This window comes from Pseudorca crassidens, chromosome 2 (genome assembly GCF_039906515.1).
Source record: "Pseudorca crassidens isolate mPseCra1 chromosome 2, mPseCra1.hap1, whole genome shotgun sequence".
Lineage (NCBI taxonomy): Eukaryota > Metazoa > Chordata > Mammalia > Artiodactyla > Delphinidae > Pseudorca > Pseudorca crassidens.
This window is the reverse complement of record NC_090297.1, coordinates 97,074,009-97,095,704: the sequence shown is the minus strand read 5'-3', so window position 1 is coordinate 97,095,704 and position 21,696 is coordinate 97,074,009. Positions and strand designations below refer to the sequence as shown.

Here is a 21,696-nt window from a genome sequence, read left to right as displayed (position 1 = left end):
TGCATATGGCACAATTTTATTCCTTTTTATGGCTGAATAATATTCCATTGTATATATGTACCACAACTTCTTTATCCATTCCACTGTTGATGGATATTTAGGTTGCTTCCATGTCCTGGCAATTGTAAATAGAGCTGCAATGAATATTGGGGTGCATGCATCTTTTGGAATTATGGTTTTCTCTGGGTATATACCCAGTAGTGAGATTGCTGGGTCATATGGAAGTTCTATTTTTAGATTTTTAAGGAACCTCCATACTGTTCTCCATAGTGGCTGTATCAGTTTGCATTCCCACCAACAGTGTAAGAGGCTTCCCTTTCTCCACACCCTCTCCAGCACTTATTGTTTGTAGAATTTTTGATGATGGCCATTTTGACCGGTGTGAGGTGATACTTCATTGTAGTTGTGATTTGCATTTCTCTAATAATTAGTGATGTTGAGAATCTTTTCATGTGCCTCTTGGCCATCTGTATGTCTTCTTTGGAGAAATGTCTATTTAGCACTTCCACCCATTTTTTGATTGGGTTGTTTGTTTATTTGATATTGAGCTGCACGTGTTATTTGTATATTTTGGACATTAATCCCTTCTCAGCTGCTTCATTTGCGTATACTTTCTCCCATTCTGAAGGTTGTTTTTTCATCTCATTTATGGTTTCCTTTGCTGTGCAAAAGATTTTAAGTTTCATTTCATCCCATTTGTTTATTATTGTTTTTATTTTCATTACTCTAGGAGGTGGTCAAAAAGATCTTGTAATTTATGTCAAAGAATGTTCTGTCTATGTTTTCCTCTAAGAGTTCTGTAGTGTCTGGTCTTACCTTTATGTCTTTAATCCATTTTGGGTTTATTTTTGTGTATGGTGTTAGAGAGTGTCCTAATTTCATTCTTTTACATGTAGCTGTCCAGTTTTCCCAGCACCACTTATTGAAGAGGCTGTCTTTTCTCCACTGTATATTCCTGCCTCCTTTATCAAAGATAAGGTGACCATATGTGTGTTGGTTTCTCTCTGGGCTTTCTATCCTGTTCCATTGATCTATATTTCTGTTTTTGTGCCAGTACCCTACTGTCTTGATTACTGTAGCTTTGTAGTATTGTCTTAAGTCAAGGAGTCTGATTCCTTCACCTCCATGTTTGTTTGTTTGTTTTGTTCTGTTTTGTGTTTTTCTCAAGATTGCTTTGGCTATTTGGGGTCTTTTTTGTTTCCATACAAATTGTAAAATTTTTTGTTCTGGTTCTGTGAAAAATACCATTGGTAATTTGATAGGGATTGCATTGAATCTGTAGACTGCTTTGGGTAATATAATCATTTTGACAAACTTGTTTCTTCCAATCTAAGAACATCGTATATCTCTCCATCTGTTTGTGTCATTTTTGATTTCTTTTAGCAGTATCTTATAGTTTTCTGCATACAGGTCTTTTGCCTCCTTAGGTAATTTTATTCCTAGCTATTTTACTCTTTTTGTTGCAATGGTAAATGGGATTGTTTCCTTAATTTATATTTCTGCTAATTCATTGCTAGTGTATAGGAATGCAAGAGATTTCTGTGCATTAATTTTGTATCCTGCAACTTTACCAAATTCATTGACTAGCATCAGTAGTTTTCTGGTGGCATCGTTAGGATTTTCTATGTATAGTATCATGTCATCTGCAAACAGTGACATTTTACTTCTTTTCCAATTTGTATTCCTTTTATTTCTTTTTCTTCTCTGTTTGCCATGGTTAGGATTTCCAAAACTATGTTGAATAATAGTGTCAAGAGTGGACATCCTTGTCTTGTTCCTGATCTTAGAGGAAATGCTTTCAATTTTTCACCATTGAGAATGATGTTTGCTGTGGGTTTGTCGTATATGGCCTTTATTATGTTGAGGTAGGTTCCCACCATGCCCACTTTCTGGTGAGTTTTTATCATAAATGGGTGTTGAGTTTTTTCAAAAGTTTTTCTGCATCTATTGAGATTATCATATGGTTTTTATCCTTCAATTTGTTAATATGGTGTATACGTTGTTTGATTTGCATATGGTGAAGAATCCTTGCATTCCTGGGATAAACCCTACTTGATCATGGTGTATGATCCTTTTAATGTGCTGCTTGATTCTGTTTGCTAGTATTTTGTTGAGGATTTTTGCATCTATATTCATCAGTGATATTGGTCTGTAATTTTCTTTTTTCATAGTATCTTTGTCTGGTTTTGGTATCAGGGTGATGGTGGCCTCGTAGAATGAGTTTGGGAGTGTTCCTCCCTCTGCTATATTTTGGAAGAGTTTGAGAAGGATAGGTGCTAGGTCTTCTCTAAATGTTTGATAGAATTCTCCTGTGAAGCCATCTGTTCCTGGGCTTTTGTTTGTTGGAAGATTTTTAATCACAGTCTCAATTTCAGTGCTTGTGATTGGTCTGTTTATATTTTCTATTTCTTCCTGGTTCAGTCTTGGAAGTTTGTGTTTTTCTGTGAATTTTTCCATTTCTTCCAGGTTGTCCATTTTATTGGCATATAGTTGCATGTAGTAGTCTCTCATGATCCTTTGTATTTCTGCAGTGTCAATTGTTACTTCTTTTTCATTTCTAATTCTATTTTTCTGAGTCTTCTCCCTTTTTTTTCTTGATGACTCTTGTTAAAGGTTTATAAATTTTGTTTATCTTCTCAAAGAACCAGCTTTTAGTTTCATTGATCTTTGCTACTTCTTCCTTTGTTTCTATTTCATTTATTTCTCCCCTAATTTTTATGATTTCTTTCCTTCTACTAACTTTGGGTTTTGTTTGTTCTTCTTTCTCTAGTTCCTTTAGGTGTAAGGTTAGATTGTTTATTTGAGATTTTTTTCATATCTTGAGGTAGGATTGTATTGCTATAGACTTCCCTCTTAGGACTGGTTTTGCTGCATCCCAGAGGTTTTGGATGGTTGTGTTTTGTTTGTCATTTGTCTCTAGGTATTTTTTGGTTTCCTCTTTGATTTCTTCAGTGATCTCTTGGTTATTTAGTAATGTATTGTTTAGCCTCCAAGTGTTTGTGTTTTTTAAGCGTTTTTTCCCCCCCTGTAATTGATTTCTAATCTCATAGCATTGTGGTCAGTAAAGATGCTTGATAAGATTTCAATTTTCTTAAATTTACCGAGGCTGGATTTGTGACCCAAGGTGTGATCTATCCTGGAGAATGGTCTGTGTGCACTTGAGAAGAAAGTGTAATCTGCTGTTTTTGGATGGAATGGCCTATAAATATCAATTAAATCTATCTGGTCTATTGTGTCATTTAAAGCTTGTGTTTTCTTATTCATATTCTGTTCAGATGATCTGTCCATTGGTGTAAGTGAGGTGTTAAAGTCCCCCACTATTATTGTGTTACTGTCAATCTCCTCTTTTATAGCTGTTAGCAGTTGCCTTATGTATTGAGGTGCTCCTATGTTGGGAGCATATATATTTAAAATTGCCATATCTTCTTCTTGGATTGATCCCTTGATCATTATGTAGTGTCCTTCTTTGTCTCTTGTAATAGTCTTTATTTTAAAATCTCTTTTGTCTGATATGAGTATTGCTACTCCAGCTTTCTTTTGATTTCTATTTGTGTGGAATATCTTTTTCCATCCCTTCACTTTCAGTCTGTATGTGTCCTTAGGTCTGAAGTGGGACTCTTGTACACAGCATATATACAGGTCTTATGTTTGTATCCATTCAGGGAGTCTGTGTCTTTTGGTTGGGGCATTTAATCCATTCACATTTAAGGTAATTATTGATATGTATGTTCCTAGTACCATTTTCCTAATTGTTTTGGGTTTGTTTTTGTAATTCCTTTTCTTCTCTTGTGTGTCCCACTTAGAGAAGATCCTTTAGCATTTGTTGTATAGCTAGTTTTGTGGTGCTGAATTCTCTTAGCTTTTGCTTGTCTATAAAGCTTTTTATTTCTCTGTCAAATCTGAATGAGATCCTTGCTGGGTAGAGTAATCTTGGTTGTAGGTTCTTCCCTTTCATCACTTTAAATATATCCTGCCACTCTATTCTGGACTGAAGAATTTCTGCTGAAAAATCAGTTGATAACCTTATGGGGTTTCCCTTGTCTGTTATTTATTGCTTTTCCCTTGCTGCTTTTAATATTTCTTTGAATTTAATTTTTGTTAGTTTGATTAATAGGTGTCTCAACATATTTCTCCCTGGATTTATCCTGTGTGGGATTCTCTGCCCTTCCTGGACTTGGGTGGCTATTTCCTTTCCTATGTTAAGGAAGTTTTCGGCTATAATCTCTTCAAGTATTTTCTCAGGTCTTTTCTCTCTTTCTTCTTCTTCTGGGACCCCTATAATTCGAATATTGGTGCATTTAATGTTGTTGCAGAAGTCTCTGTGACTGTCCTCATTTCTTTTCATTCTTTTTTCTGCTCCTAGACAGTTATTTCCACCATTCTGTCTTCCAGCTCACTCATTCATCCTTCTCCCTCAATTATTCTGCTATTCATTCCCTCTAGTGAATTTTTCATTTCAATTATTGTGTTGTTCATCACTGATTGTTTGTTCTTTAGTTCTTCTAGGTCCTTGTTAAACATTTCTTGTATTTTCTAGACCCATGCCTCCATTCTATATCTGAGATTTTGGATCATGTTTACTATCATTACTCTGAATTTTTTTTTAGGTAGATTGCCTATTTCCTCTTCATTTATTTGGTCTTACAGGCTTTTGCCTTGCTCCTCTATCTGTAACATATTTCTCTGTCATCTCATTTTTGTTGATGGGTGGGGTTATGTTCCTGTCTTGCTGCTTGTTTGGCTTGTGGCATCCAACACTGGAGTTTGCAGGCAGTTGGGTGGAGTTGGGTCTTGGTGCCAAGGTGAGGATCTCTGTGAGAGCTCACAGAGATTAATGTTCCCTGGTGTCTGAAGTTCTCTGTTAGTTCAGTGCTGCCACCACAGGCGCTCAGGCTCAACTTCCAGCCTGGAAACTAAGATCCCACAAGCCATGAGGTGCAGCAAAAAGAAACAAAAAAAGACAACAAGCAAAAAAGAGCAGAACAATAACAAAGAATGAAAAATAAAATAAGAAAAATAAAAAATATATTAGGAAAAATAAAAATAAAAATGAAACAACAAAACACAACAGCCAAAAAAATTTTTTTAACTCTAGGGTGATGGTGGTGGTGGTGGCGGTGGCAGCAGCAGTGGAGGCTGTGGGCGGTTGGGGCTCCGGGCTGGGGCGGTGGCACCATCTTGTGCCCAGGGCTGGTGGGGAGGCCAGGGAGGGGGTCCCGGGGGGCACAGGGTACTATGGGAACGGCTTGAAGTCTGAGGAATTGGAGCCTGAGGATCTGCTGCTGGAGCCTGAGCCAGAGCCCGAGCCCGAAAAGGAGCCATCCTGGCCCCGTGCCCCCCTGGGAGCTCCAGGCCCTAGGCCCGGGTCGGGAGCCCCCAGCAGCCAGGAGGAGGAGAAGCCAGGACTGGTCGAGGGTGACCTGAGGGATGGCGCCATTGAGGACCCAGAGCTGGAAGTGATCAAAGCTCAAGTCAGGGAGATGGAGGAAGAAACTGAGAAGCTAAAGGAGCTACAGAACAAGGTAGAGAAGCAGATGAATATGAGTCTACCTGCAGGCAATGCTGGCTCAGTGATCATGTCCACTGAGGAGAAGATGGAGGCCGATTCCTGTTCCATCTATGTTGGCAATGTGGACTATGGTGCAACAGCAGAAGAGCTGGAAGCACACTTTCATGGCTGTGGTTCAGTCAACTGTGTTACTATACTATGTGACAAATTTAGTGGCCATCCCAAAGGGTTTGCATATATAGAGTTCTCAGACAAAGAGTCAGTGAGGACTTCCTTGGCCCTATTTAGAGGAAGACAAATCAAGGTGATCCCAAAACAAACCAACAGACCAGGCATCAGCACAACAGACTGGAGTTTCCCGCGAGCCTGATACCGTGCCCAGACCACCAACTACAACAGTTCCCGCTCTCGATTCTACAGTGGTTTTAACAACAGGCCCTGGGGTCATGTCTACAGGGGCCGGGCTAGAGCGACATCATGGTATTCCCCTTACTAAAAAAAAGTGTGTATTAGGAGGAGAGAGAGGAAAAAAAGAGAAAAGAAGGAAAAAAATGAATTAAGAAAAAAAAGAAAAGCAGAAGATGACCTTGATAGAAAAAAAATATTAAAAAAAAAGGATGGGGCTTCCCTGGTGGCGCAGTGGTTGAGAGCCTGCCTGCTGATGCAGGGGACGCAGGTTCGTGCCCCGGTCCAGGAGGATCCCACATTCTGTGGAGCGGCTGGGCCCATGAGCCATGGCCGCTGAGCCTGCACATCCGGAGCCTGTGCTCCACAATGGGAGAGGCCACAACAGTGAGAGGCCCGCGTACCGCAAAAAAAAAAAAAAAGATATACTGTGGAAGGGGGTAACTCTAACTGCTGAGGAGGGACCTGCTTTCGGGAGTAAGGGAAGGCCCAGGGAGTGGGGCAGGGGGCTGCTCATTCACTCTGGGGATTCGCCATGGACACGTCTCAACCGCGCAAGCTGCTCCCCCTGTTTCCCTGTCCCCCTTTGCCCCCTTGCGGGCTGCTCAAGGGTAGGTGGGCATGGGTGGTAAGAGGTTTTTTTTTACCCAGGGCTCTGGAAGGACACCAAACTGTTCTGCTTGTTACCTTCCCTCCATCTTCTCCCTAGCTTTCACAGTCCCCTCCTGCCTGTTCCTGTCCTGCCAGGTCTACCACCCACCCCACCCCTCTTTTCTGGCTCCCTGCCCCTCCAGATTGCCTGGTGATCTATTTTGTTTCCTTTTGTGTTTCTTTTTCTGTTTTGAGTGTCTGTCTTTCTTTGCAGGATTCTGTAGCCAGAGGATCTCCTATCCACTCCCAGTGGCTCCAGTGTAATTTCCCCTTTCCCCTGGGGAAATGCACTACCTTGTTTTGGGGGGTTTTGGGGTTTTTTTTGTTTTGTTTTATTTTCCTTTGCCTTTTTTCCCCTTTTGTTTGGAGGGAATGGGAGGAAGTGGGGACATGGAGGTGGGAGGTAGATTTTGTTTATTTTTTTAGCTCATTTCCAGGGGGTGGGAGTTTTTTTTAATATGTGTCATGAATAAAGTTGGTTTTGAAAAAAAAGTTTTTTTAATTAAAAAATTAAAATTCCCTGGTGCTTCTGCTATCAGTTTCATTGCCCCCACAGTGAGCTACATCCAACCCGTGCCTCCCCAGGAGGGCCTCCAACACCTTTAGGTAGTTATCTGTACCCTCTGTGTCAGCCCCACTTCTGCGTGTGTTTCTTTCACCAGTGTCTGCTCCTGAAGTTGACCCAGAGCACATGTGCTCATGCAAGCCAGCTTGGGGGCAGGTTTCCATGGGTGTGTCCACAGGGGCCATCATGGCTTGAGGAGGCTTTGGAAAATGGTGGTGCTCGACCTGCCTGGACCCTCACAGCCCTAGGAGGGGCTTTGTCAGGGGCGGCACATGGGCCACCAGGACCTGCGCAGCCTTTGTAGGCTTTGTGGGGGACAGTCCTCAGGTCCACCAGGACCCGAGCAGCCCCCAGAAGCCCTGGGGGGTGTTGTACTTGGGTCCATTGGGACCTGAGAAGCCAGAGGAGGCCTCAGCAGGGGCAGGGCTCAGGCATGGGACCTATATGGCCTGAAGAGACCTCCATGAGGTTAAAGCTCAGGCCCAGCACCCTAGCAGGCTTGCTGGGGCCTCAGTGGTGGGGGGAAACCCTGGTTTGAGGGGTGGTTGAGCCTGCTTAGGTGTGTGCCCCTGCCACTGCCCAAGGAGGCCAGGCTGGTGGGCAGAGAAGGGTGTTGCAATGGTGGCCTTGCCCTCTGTGCATCACTCAACAATTGCGTCCCACTTTCCTGGTGGCCTGGGCCTCCTCCACCAACCTTCCTGGCTGTGGAACACTTCCCCCTGCCACCCCAGGTCATCTCCCCACCTCCCACAGTGGTCACCTCCCACAGTGGTCCCCTCCCTGGGTCCACCCTCCAAACCCCACTGTCCAGCACCCAGCCCTTCTCCCCACCAGGGGACACACAACCCAGGCTGGGGTGTGTAGGGGCCTGGCACAGACCACACACACAGGCCCCACCCCGTCCCTACCCCCACAGACCTTTGCAGGGCACCCCTCTGACCCCCCGCCCCTTGAAGGTCCCCCCTGTCCCTGCTGATTCTCCTGCCACTAGTGTGTCCCCCTGAGTGCTGAAACCTCTCTTCTCCCCCAGCCCCTCCCCTTAGGGGTGCCAGCCCTGTCCCGTCTCCATCACTCTTCCCTCCCTCCTTCCCTCTCTCCTCCCCTCCCATGTCCCACCCAGCTGCACAGGGACCCCTCCTGTCCCCCAGGTGTCCAAGGTTCCCCATCAATGCCTAGAAGGTGCTCGGCAAGAACTGTTCTGATGTACCCCTGCTGTACCTGTGAGGAGATGCAAACTCCACTTTCTCCTACTCTGCCATCTTGACCCAGGGTTCGAAAGTCTCCTGATTATATTTATGTTTTAGAAATATTATTTTGGCTACTGTATGGAGAATAGCTTAGATGGGGTCAATAGTGGGTACTAGGAGAACAGATAGTAGACAACTGAAGGAATATAGGTAAGAAATGAAATGGGGAGAGTGGATGAATTAGGTATTTTGTAGCTGAATCCTTAGACCTTTATGACTGACTGGATGTTGGGAGTGAAGGGCAGGCTAGAGTTAGGACAAAGCCCAGGTTTCTGGCTATGGCAACCAGAAGGTGGTCTTATCACTCACTGATATGGGGGAACAAAGAAGAGAAACAGGCTTGGAAGATATAATAAGTTTTATTTTGTGCATGTTGAATGTGAGACATGTTTGATACTTGTGATAATCATGAGAATGTCTCCTCTGCTCCTTTGCCTCAGGAAGGTGCAAAAGATATACATTTCCCTATAAACTACTATGAATTTGACCAATTTTCCTAAAAGAAAGTTGGAGATCCCACACAAATCTTTGAGAATAGAAACCAATTCTCTCACCCCTTTCTTTAACTTCTCTACATTTGACTCTGTATTAGATGTGGTCTGATCTTTTGCTTTCAAAGTATGGTTATCATATAGACAATTAAATTTAGCTTCTCCTGACCCAAGAAACATGGTGTAGTTGACCACCTCTAAGATAGCCCCCAGTGATCTCCACCCCATAGTATCTACACACTTGTGTAATTTCCTCCCCTTGAGTGTGAACTTTTCAACTTACTTCTAAGGAATAGTATACAGCAGGACTGATGTGATGGCACTTCTGAGTTAGGTTATAAAAGGAGTGTATGGTTTGTTTTGGGTGCTGTATTTCATGCTGTCTCTTGAATACCTTGCTATGGGGAGAATCAGCTTCCATGTCATAAGGCAGTGCTATGGAAAGGTGCATGTGGCAAAGAATTGATGTCTATCAGGAGCCATATGAGAACTTGGAAGTGTATCCTCTTCTAGTTGAGACTTGAGATGACTGCAGCTGACATCTTGATTGTAGTCATGTGAGCGATCACGAGCCATAATCACCCAATAAAGCTGCTCCCAGATTCATGATCAACAAAAACTGTCAGATAATAAATGTTCATTGTTCTCAGCGACAAGTTTTGGAGTAATTCATTATGCAGCAATAGATAACTAATATCCCTAACTTGCTGGCAGGGCAATTAGGCTGAGTCATGGAAATTATATTTGAGACAAAGGAATGAGAATGTAGTGATTGACAGAGCATAAGCTATTTTATTTATTGAAGAATTAAAACAGTACATTAACAAAACCTTATCTGAAAGAGAAATAACACCAGAACTCTTTTGAATGTAGTTATTACCTAAACCACCAGAAATACCTATCCTGCTGAATTCCTTCATAGTTATGTAAATCAAAGGCTAAGAGATTGGCTGAAATCAGGGTGTGAGTCATTGGATAGTTTATTTTGGAAAGACTTAGATGAATCAATAAGACCCTTTAATAAAGAAATTGAAATGAAACCTAACCTTTGGAGAAAGGGTACTCTGTCATTCCTGTAGCCAAGGCCCCCAGTCAAAAGGAAACAGGATTGTGACAATGATCCAATGAACCTGGCCCCAGAGCTCCCTTAAGCTTATCTCTTGGTTGACTTTGGAGAGTGGACTGGGCATGATTTAGAGGCCAGAGACTTGTTTGACAATGGGAAGATGCAGAAACCCAAGCTGCAGACCCATCTTTTGATCTTGAGCCATTAGTACCACAGGTTCTCTTGGACTTTCATGTCTGACAAATGTTCAGTTATTAATGAGTGACAAGGCTGCTGCCATGAATGATAAAGGATTGTCTTGCTATCTGAGATGGGAAGTGCCTGACCAACACCCTCTTCTCTGGTTGTATGAGACAGGGACTCAACAGGGAAGAGGTGGGAGGGGGACAAAGACACCAGTTCAGGAGTTGGTCATTTAGAGCTTCATGTTACAAGTGGTTTTAGATTTCCAGTGATGAAACAAGTCTTTCCAGCACAAGGCAGCCACAGGTCATAATCCTAGGACCTGGCTGGTTTTGTCAATCTGGCAGTTCAACGTCAGTGCAAAGGACATCCCCAATACCTGAGGAAACAGTTGGGAAAGTGTGAGGTCTTTACAGGTGGAAACATCTCACCCACAGTCCCTGGAATCAGTCTCAGAGAAAAAGAAATTGTCCATCACACTGAGACTACCCTTCCTACTCTCACTTCTAATTCTTTCTCAGGAGTTTTCTCCTTTAGCTTTAGAATGGCAGTGGGGAGACAAGTGGGGGTAATGATGGCAAGACAGTAGAGTATAAAGTGTTGGGACATCTTTTGTCTCCTTAATAAATCACAGAAGTCCTGCTGCTGGTATAATCAAGCTCTGCACAGGTCAATACTTTGTGCAGTGAGTGATCTTTACCCTTGCCTTAGGCCTCCTTGGTTTTCAAGTAGAGAAAAATCATTTCTCTCTGAGCTTCTTGATTAGATCTTAGCTAATCTGTGATATACTCAAGAAACTTGGGTATAAAAATGGTAGAAATATCACATAATAATAATAATAAAAAAAAACTATCACCCATTCACCCCTGACTTGTCAAACTAAGCAGAGAAGCAATGAGGAAATTGATTACAGTTTTCATCACCAACTCCTGCTTAGCACACAAGGCCAATTTTTCAAGCAGAATGCTTTATTCATCACAGGCTTTTCCAGACCAGCTCTGTGAGGGACCAAAGTAAGGTTCTGCTTGGTGGCTTTTAATTTGACAATGAAACACTCATTTCTCTTAGGGATAAATTGACCAGATAGATCTTACAGCATATTTTCTGTATGCCTTAAACTGGAAATAACATCATTTTCTACTTTACTGGGGGAGCTCATATTTTTGTACCTGGTACCATTCTAAAAATTACATGACATCTCATTTAATCCTCAAAGTAATCCTCTGGTTAAGCTCTTACCTGGATTACACATACACAGATAGTGATGATTCCGATATACAGGAAATTGGAGTGAAACCACAGTTTTGCTTTTACATAGCAACCCTAGAAAAAATTACAAGTACAAATGACGCTACTATATTACTCAACTTTATCAGGAGGTTTATTTGGGAAGATAGTTTGTATTTTGCCTTATGCCAAGAGACTTAGGCCAGGCATTATATTTTTATTATTTTTATATGGATGAAGAAATGGGCATAAAATAGAAAACATTAAACTAGAGACTTTTCTGGTATTATTATCATTACAGTGTCATCTAAAGTAGAAGTCTTAGATCTTTACACACTGAGTTAAACTAGATCCTAAGAGGCAGGTCAACAACATATGTCTTTGTGTTTTTTGAATATTCATTAGTGTCTTGGGATTGGCAAATGGGAATATAGGCTATGCAATCCTAGGACTGGTTGCATTTCAGCTTCTGCTTCAAAAGCCAGTAAACATAATAGGCCTGCCAAGCTGCAGGGCAGTTGCTGGTTGGTAGGTGTCCCAGTCCTTCTTCACAGACCCTCCCAAATTCCAGAGATTTCCAAACAACCTCAAGTGAGGACCTTAGGGACTTAGTCTATTTGAAAGTTGATTTGGGCTTCTTCTCTAGGTCTAGTCAGAAGTTCTGTCAACTCTCTCTTCCCCAACTCCTCACTCCTTCACTTATGATGCATTCTGCTAAAGGGTTGGATGCTGCCATCTCCAAGGAAGGAGAGCAGGGAAACAGGTAGAGAGAAGCTTTTCTGCTTCAACCTTACAATTTCACTTTCAACCATAAGAAGACCTAATTCTTGCTCAAGAAAAATCTAGACATAGTCTTCTGCCACTATCACATAAATTTTCCCCTCTAATGTAATAGTTTAGAGTAGCAAGATTCTTCACGGCATCTCTAATCTAGATGAACTTATTTTTTTCTTGTTTGTTTTTCTTATTTGTCTAGTTATATGAGTTGTTTCCCTGGTCTCTCTTTTGTTTAAGGTTTCCTGTTTCTGGCTGGGAGGACTAGGTCCTGTACGACTGGAGTTTCTAAGGTAATTAAAAGTTTAACCACAGTGACCAATAGCAGAAAAGTTTCTGAAAATAAATTACCTTAACTTGTGGGTCTGAGGGACAAGATGCTGGTGGGCTGCCCATCCAATCACTTGTGCCATTTACACCACAACATTGCAGCTGAAAGCCAAACCCCAAACAAGTGTTGGTTAGTAAGATAACAGAAAGAAAACCATGGGCCTTGGAGAAACGGTAGGCCCTTCAGATCTGACTCTCTAGCAGAAAATCCAGAATTGGCCTGACTACTATGGCTCCTTAGAACTAAGTACTTTCAAACCTGTGATACCATTCCCTTCACACAAAACTTCTTGAAGTAGAGAGGGCATATTTAATTTATTCACATTTTACAAATAAAAAATTAGGCACACAGGAGACTTTATAATGGAGGGATCAGGCTGACCACACCTAGACCCACTGTATGGCTGTTAGCATAGCTGATGCTATCTTGGGCCCTTACAGTTTCTCCTGTCCTACCGCTGACCCTACCCAGGGTACAATAAATCACTTCTATGTCATAAAGAGCTTTGTAATTAATAGATATTGTGGCCTCTATGCTCTGTTAGTCCCAAAACAATGGTGATAACATTTGCTGATGTACTCCCAGTGCCCACAAGACTAGTTACCATTCATTCTGACTTAGGAATGAATGTCCTGTTTCCAAGCATCTACCTCCATACCCTAAGTTAACTATAAAATTGTCCCAACGGCTCCTTGGCAGTGTGGAGTGTAGCTGCGAATGCTTCCTGATCGTTGTCCTCCAGATCCTAATACTACCCTGTGAGTAAGTTACCCTATAATAAACTGATCCAGTGATTATATGGAGCTGCCTGCCTTGTTTTTTGGTCTCAAGATGCCTCCTCAGTTCACTGGGCACTTTTTGTTCCCTCCATCCTTGGACAATTGGCAAGCCAGGCAGGAGACTGAAAATAATGCAGGAATGGGTGAAGGGGCCAAACAGGGAAAACTTGTTGTCTGTGGGGGAAATTCCAGGCTGGTCAGCCATTTCCATGTGGGGTGATCTGGCTATATTTATGGAACACTTCAGGCTGGTGCAAGAGTAGAGGGATACCCTGAAAACACCAAAGGGCATACTAGATATATTAACCAAAGAGGTAGCAAAGCAAAAGTGGGGTGAAAAAAAAAGTGAGCAAGCTATTGCAACTGTTGCATGGTCTTTGTTATGTACTCTAAATATTAGCACAGAAAAGAAATTACAGTTCACCTGGGAACTAGAGAAGACTAAAGAGGCACTGGCACTAGAGAGGACCGTCTGGATGGCATGTTCTGCAACTTAGGACGTTATGTCAAAGAAAATACAACAAGAAGAAGAACATATTGAAGTGACAGAATGTAAGATGGTTAATCTTGACTTAGGAATGCACGTCCTGTTTCCAAGTATCTACCCCCATACCCTAGGTTACCTATAAGACCATCCCAATGGCCCCTTGGCAGTGTGGAATACATCTGCAAATGCCTCCAAATCATCTGCCCACTCCCAATCCCACTCTGTAAGTTACCCTATAATAAGCTGATCCATTGATTATATGGAGCTGCATGCCTCACTTTTTGGTCTCAAGATGCCTTCTCAGTTTGTTGGGCAGTTTTTGTTCCCTCTGTCCTCCGACACTCACCAACAAGTCTTAAGATCACAAAAAGTAGGACAATCAGATATTCTGTGCCTGCTTACGTGATGCTGTAGGAAATATGTATGTTAGTCTCACCACAAATGGAAACTTTATCAAGCCTCTAGATTCACAAGTATGGGAGACAGAGACTCCCTGATGCTAAAATCCTTTGAGAAGCAAATAGCCAAATCCAGAAATTGGGGAATTCTATAGGACAAACAACCTAATTTATTTCCACAAGTAAATAGCATGAACACAGAGAGATACTATCATAAATTAAAAGAGATTTAGAAATGTATTATCCAAATATAATATGTGGACCTTGTTTGGATCTTGGTTGGAAGAAACCAATTAAAAATAATATTTTTAGATAAATGATTATAGACATTTATTAATGATATTAAAGAATTATTGTAAAATTTTAGGTGTATTAAATAGACCTTATTTTACAAGAAGATTAAACAACACACTTCTAAATAACACATGATCAGAGAAGAAATCTCAAGAGAAATTTAAAAATATTGGAAAACGTATACAAAAAGGAAAACACACGTGAAAACACAACTTATAAAAATATATGGGATGCAGCAAAAGCAATGCTTAGAGGGAAATTGATACACTGAATAAAAATATTAGAAAAGAAGAAAGATCAAAAAATCAATAATCTCAGTGTATATCTTAGAAAACTAGAAAAAGAAGAGCAAATTAAGTTCAAAGTAAGAAGAAAAATAAATGAGAATTAAAGCAGAAATCAATGAAATTGAAAATAGGAAATCAATAGAGAAAATCATCAAAATTAAAAGGTGGCCTGGAGAGATTGATCAAGATGGTGGAGTATGAGGACGTGAAGCTCACCTCCCCCTATGAACACATCAAAAATACATCTACATGTGGAAAAATTCTCACTGAGGGCTTCCCTGGTGGCGCAGTGGTTGAGAGTTCACCTGCTGATGCAGGGGACATGGGTTCGTGCCCCGGTCCGGGAAGATCCCACATGCCACAGAGCGGCTGGTCCGTGAGCAATGGCCGCTGAGCTTGCGCGTCCGGAGCCTGTGCTCCGCAACGGGAGAGGCCACAACAGTGAGAGGCATGCGTACCGCAAAAAAAAAAAAAAAAAAAACTCACTGAAAACTAACTAAAAACTGGCTGAAGGAATCCTGTACAACCAAGGCTGTAAAAAAATACACATATAATTGGGTAGGAAGGGGAAAAAAGTGATTAGGTCAGGACCTGTGCCCCTGGGAGGGAACTCAGAGTAAAAGGGAGAATGCATGGGTGGGATACCGATGCTGGGGAGTGAGTGGTGAGAACCCCAAATGTGGAGCCCCAGTCGTGGGTTCCTATGCTTGGGAGAAAAGGTACCTTGTCTGACTGGAGTACTGGTTGGATCAACAGGAGGGCTGTGGAAGCCTGGACTCCACTCGTGAGGAGTGCATGCATGCTGGCTTGCCTCCAAGGCAGGGTGGAGAGATGTTTGCTTTAACAGCTGCCAGATTTCTTGCAACCACCTGCTCACAGGTCCTAACCCAAGCCAAGCAAATGCTCTGGCCCCATTCATTCCATGTCACAGTGCAGCACTTGATCTGGGGTGGCCATGACCAAGGAGAAGATGGAAACCATGGGACACAGAGGTGATCCAGTATCGGGGCGGAGCCTGGGTGGAGCAGCAGCTGCCATTGTTGGTGTTTACTCAAGCAGTGCATCAGAAACATCCTAGATCTCTGATGGAGGCTGTTCCACCACCTTCCCCCCGCCCACCATACACTGAGAGTTCATGCGGACCCCACCTGCCCTGAGGTGTGGCTCCACAACAGGGCAGGGGAAGCAGAGGCTGGGGGCAGTGATTGGCTGTGAGGGACAAGGGGATTTGCACCCAAGGCTGCTTCTGAGCAGAATGAGGGAAACAATTGCAGGTGTCTGTGAAGCAGCACATCAAAGACAGCTCAGAGGCCTGTCTTCAGCTGACATGAGCCAAGAGCCCACAGGGGTCCCATTTGCTTCAGCACTTCCTCTTTCTGGGTCAAGGGCCCCAGTGCAGGCAGAGGGGAAAACACACACTTAAAGGGAACAGAGCCAGTTCAGGTCTGACTCTCAGGGCTTTGGCTCCAGCAACTGGATTAGACCCTGCCACTGATAGGGCAGTGATGATCACTGAGCAGAGGGGAAGTTCCACCTTACATCTGGCTCTAGATCTAGCCCTTCCATCTCTAGCCCCACTCGCCACCAAGGTGATAGCTGTCAGCACACACTAAGGAAAGATGTGACTTGCATCCACATCAAATCCAGGTCTCCCACCAAAGGCTTTGGGCATGCATAGTCTATACAGGGACACTCCCACATAACAACACCCCTTCAAGACTGCAATAGGTAACTCTTTCACCTAAATTCATAGAGGCAGAGAAAGTTAAGCAAAATGAAAAGGCAGAGGACCTGCTCTCAATTGAAAGAGCAAAAGAAAACCTCTGAATAAATAAATAATGCAATAGAAATAATTTACAGATAAAGAATTCAAAATATTGGTAATAAAAATGTTAACTGAATTAGGGAAAATAAGAGATGTACACAGTGAAAACTTTAGAGAGGAACACAAAAATATAAAAAAGAAAGAAAGAAAGAGTATACAGAGTGGGAAGGAAGACATAAAACTGTTTTTGTTCACAGGTGATATGATCATCTATGAAGAGAATCTGAAAGAATTGACATAAAAAAATCCTGGGACTAACAAGCAATTATAACAAGGTTGCAGAATATAAAGTTAATATACAAAAGTCAATTTCTTTCCTATATTACAACAATAAATAAGTGGAATTTGAAATTAAAAACACAATACCATTTACACTAGCATCCCCCAAAACGAAATACTTAGGTATTCAATATAAATCTAACAAAATATGTACAAGATCTGTATGAGGAAAAAACTCATAAAACTCTGATGAACAAAATCAAAGAAGAACCAAGTAAATGGGGAGATATGCCATGTTCGTGGATAGGAAGACTCAATGTTAAGGTATCAGTTCTTCCCAACTTGATCTATAGATTCAGTGCTACCCCAATCAAAATCCCAGCCAGTTATTTTATGAATATGAACCAACTGATTCTAAAGTTCATATAGAGAGGCAAAAGACTGAGAATAGTTAATACAATATTGAAGAAAAAGAACAAAGTTGGGGGACTGATGCTACCCAGCTTCAAGGCTTACTATAAAGCTACAGTAATCAAGACAGTACGGTATTGGTGAAAGAATAGACAAATAGATTTAGAGAGCCCAGAAACAGGCCTGCAAAAATATAGTCAACTGATCTTTGACAAAGGAGCAAAGGCAATACAATGGAAAAAAGATAGTCTGTTTAACAAATGGTGCTGGAACAACTGGATATTCACATGCAAAAAAAAAAAAAAGAAAGAAAGAAAGAAAGAAAATATCTAGACTGAGACCTTACACCCTTCACAAAAATTAACTCCAAATAGATCATAGACCTAAAAGTAAAACACAAAACTATAAAAATCCTAGAAGATAATACAGGAGAAAACCTACATGACCTTGATTATGAAGATATATTTTTAGAAGAAACACCAAAGTTATGACCCATGAAAGAAATAATTGATAAGCTGGACTCAGTTAAAATTAAAAACTTATATTCCGCAAAAGACAATATCAGGAGAATTAGAAGACAAGCCAGACTGGGAGAAAATATTTGCAAAAGACACATCTGATAAAGAATTTTTGCCTAAATATTTAAAAAAAAAAAAAACCTCTTAAAACTCAACAATAAGAAAACAACCAACCTGATTAAAAAATGAACCAATGACCTTAACAGACACCTCACCACAGAAGATATACAGATGGCAAATAAACATATGAAAATCCGCATTATACGTCATCAAGGAAATGAAAATTAAAACAATGAGCTAGCAGTACACACCTGTGAAGGTGGTCAAAATCTGGAACACTGACACTAAATACTCATGAGATGTGGATCAACAGGAACACCCATACATTGCTGGTGGGAATGAGAAATGGTACAGATGCTTTGGAAGACCATTTGGAGGCTTTTTACAAATTATACATACTTTCACCAAATGAACCAGCAATCATGTTCCTCAGTATTTATCCAAAGGAGTTGAAAAGTTATGTCCACAGGAAAAAAACTGCTCATGGATGATTATAGCAGCTTTATTCATAATTGCCAAAACTTGGAAGCAACCAAGATGTCCTTCAATAGGTGAATAAATAAGTAAACTGTGGTATATCCAGAAAATGGAATATTAACATTAAAACTAAATGAGCTATCAAGCCATGAAAAGACATGGAGGGATCTTAAAAGTATATTAGTAAGTGGAAGAAGCCAGCTTGAAATGATTATATACAGTATGAATTCAACTATACGACATTCTGGAAAAGGCAAAACTATGGAGACAATAAAAAGATCAGTGGTTGCCAAGGATGAGGGTAGGAGGAGGTATAAATAGGCAGAGCACAGAGGATTCTTAGGGCAGGGAAACTACTCTGTATGATATTATAATGATGCACATATGTCATTATAAGTTTGTTCAAATGCATAGAATGTGCAACACCAAGAGTGAACCCTAATGTTAACTATGGACTTTGGATGATAATTATGTGTCGATGTAGGCTCATCCTTCATCTAAAAAAATGTACCATTCTGGTGAGTGATGTTGATAATGGGGGAGGTTATGCATTTGTGGGAGTATATGAGAAATCTCTGTACCTCCCTCTCAGTTCTGTTGTAAACCTAAGACTGCTCTAAAAATATAAACTGTTTGGGGCGTCCCTGGTGGATCGGTGGTTGAGAGTCCGCCTGCCGATGCAGGGGACGCAGGTTCGTGTCCCAGTCCGGGAATATCCCACATGCCGCGGAGCGGCTGGGCCCGTGAGCCATGGCCGCTGAGTCTGCGCGTCCGGAGCCTGTGCTTCGCAGCGGGAGAGGCCGCAGCGGTGGGAGGCCCACGTACCGCAAAATAAATAAATAAATAAATAGTTTGTTAAAAAGGAAGTTATTATCTTTATATTTAATTTTAAATGATATAATATCTATTATTTGCTTTAATAAATACTAGCAAAAAAAGTATAGAGGGTTAGCTAAAACAACATTGGCAAAATGTTGACTATTGAAGCTGGGTGATATGTACCCAGAGATACATTTTTCTATTATTCTCTTTTCTTTTGTATAAGTCTAGAAATTCTATAATAAGAAGGCTTCTAAACAGGAGTTTAAAAAAAAAAAAAGAAAGAATTGGGGATCCAGAAAGGTTAAGTGACTTTTCCAAGACTACCCAATCCTGGTCTCTGGGTTTTAATTTCTGTGCTATTTCTTTCTTTTTTTTTTTTTTTTTTTGCAGTACGCGGGCCTCTCACTGTTGTGGCCTCTCCCGTTGCAGAGCACAGACTCCGGACGCGCAGGCTCAGTGGCCATGGCTCACGGGCCCAGCCGCTCTGTGGCATGTGGGATCTTTCCGGACCGGGGCACGAACCCGTGTCCGCTGCATCGGCAGGCGGACTCTCAACCACTGCGCCACCAGGGAAGCCCTGTGTTATTTCTTTTACTCCACACTAAGCAGGCATAGCAGGGCCACAGGCGGCTCCATGTGGTCATAATGGTATTGTCTGAGACACAAGCTATGCCAGTGTCATGCTGGCCCCCTGACCCCAACACACCAAGGCAGGAATACCAAGTTAATATATATGTTTGTTGGTGGGTTAGGGTATGAGGAATGGGGTGCTGGTGAGCTAGATAACAAGAATGATTTGGGCTACTCAGGACTTCAAAAGAGATTTCTTGCATTAACCAATTTCTGTTTTCAGAAAAATTTTGGAAAATACATAAACGAATCCAGTATAACATGTTTGGGTCTTTCGTACATCTTAGTAGGGCTTAAAAAATGAGCCTGAGTGGATGAAGTGTAAAAGAGAATGTAGACAACTTTGTACCAATCAAGCTGATTCCTGTGCTCTCCTGTTTGTGATAGCCAAGCATTATTCTTAACCTAGGAGCTGTGGACCTTAGATTCTGAAACTTTCATGAAAGGAAGACCTGTCTAGTCCCCAGGGACTGAGGTTGGAAAATTATGTCTGGGCTGAGCCGAGGAGGATTCCACTTGTACTCACAAATGACTGGATGGAGTCCCATGCCGCCTTGGTGCTGTTGTCTGAGTAATATTTCTGGATGCTGTCAGTCAGACCCTCAGCCACATAGTCATTCAGCTGGGTGGGGCACATTCCAGCAGAGAAGACATTGTAAAAAGCAAGTGAGTTCAAGGAACAAGGAATTTCTAATGTAGGCTAATAAAATAGTTCCATCTGCTCCTCCCTTCCAAATGGTCTCCTCAGAGCTAGGAAGTGAGGGGAGGGAGCTTATATATAGGAAGAAATGCTGAGGATGAGATGGCATTGAAGGAAGAAGTACACAGTGGTCTCTTGTCCTTCCAGAACTCTGGTTTTACAAAGGAGGAAAATGGACAATCAAAGCATGAGTTCTCTTAGGCACTGAGACAGATATTCTGTACTGCCAAACACATGGAGAAAAGTAAATAGGTAAATAAGAGGAAGATAAACTTGCTTTTTTACTGTTCTTCCTATTCATCCTTCAAAACACCATTCAAATGCAATCTCCTTCATGATTTTTTTTCTCTCCCCAATTGCAATTAATCCTTCTTTCCTTCATCCTTCTACTTTGATTCTAACTCTATTATAGGATTTATTTTGTGCCAATTTCTTCTCCACTGCACACTACCCACTCTTAGCAATACAACGAGTTTGATTCTCTATAACTTACCTTCTGTTCATACACGAAGAGCAGGATGGCCAAGGTCACCTCAGCAAGGAGGATAATCAGCAGCAGGACAAAGAACTGGGGCAAAGAAAAGAGATGCTCACAGCATTGATCCTCATTCCTCCCCCACTTCTACTCCATCCTGGGAGCATCCAGGCATGTCTCTGCACATGTGCAGGAGGTTCTGTTCCTGACTGTTTGAGCCTTCATAAGCTTTCTCTTGTTTTGTGAGGAATATTTGTTCTTTTCCTACAACTATACTCCAAGACTCTAGAGGGCAGATCAGCTGTCTTCTAACTTTGTTCTCTTCTTCCCATTGTGCTTCTACCCATTGTGCCCACTGAGCTCCATGTGCATAATGAATAGGCAATACCATTTGTTGACTCAATGAAGAAGTTTTAGCATCAGCCTATTGAAACAACTGAGCAAAAACTAGTAAACTGAACCATGTGTCTTTAGAATTTGGGGCCTGGTCCTTTCTGCAAGCAAAGGGCTATTTTAAGGTAGAGGAAGGTAATGGTAGAGGTTGAGAGGAGCCCTGTACAGATGGGGAGAAAAGGCGCTCTAATTATGATCTTAACTCATATTTATCTCCAACTCTAGGTGCTTATGCCAATCACAATTAACAGAAAACACATTTTCACTTATTCACTTTCCTTCATTTTTTACCCCAACACAAATTTTGACTACTTAAAACCTTTTTCCCAAGTCTATAATCTTCCATCTTTTGCCACTAGTCTGGGAACTATCTGAGAACAAGGACTTTCTTATTCTATCCCCCTTTTTTATTCTTTTTTAATTAATTTATTTATTTTTGGCTGTGTTGGGTCTTCGTTACTGTGCACCGGCT

The 21,696-nt window shown here is 41.6% G+C and overlaps 1 protein-coding gene and 1 pseudogene across 1 annotated transcript in view; one reads left to right on the top strand and one right to left on the bottom strand.

Annotated features, from left to right (window-relative positions):
* The first annotated feature begins 5,412 nt into the window (after positions 1-5,412).
* LOC137211145 (polyadenylate-binding protein 2 pseudogene) lies at positions 5,413-6,714 on the top strand (annotated as a pseudogene).
* Positions 6,715-9,637: 2,923 nt separating this feature from the next.
* Positions 9,638-21,696, bottom strand: part of CD53 (CD53 molecule) — a 31,378-nt gene continuing 19,319 nt past the window's right edge. Inside the window, exons 4-8 of the mRNA XM_067727218.1 lie at positions 20,850-20,924; positions 20,183-20,278; positions 12,470-12,550; positions 11,357-11,440; positions 9,638-10,496 (exon numbers count right to left, since the gene is read on the bottom strand). Of these exons, the coding sequence (XP_067583319.1) occupies positions 10,425-10,496; positions 11,357-11,440; positions 12,470-12,550; positions 20,183-20,278; positions 20,850-20,924 (408 nt within the window). The 3' untranslated portion in view covers positions 9,638-10,424. The remainder of the gene's footprint in view (positions 10,497-11,356; positions 11,441-12,469; positions 12,551-20,182; positions 20,279-20,849; positions 20,925-21,696) is intronic.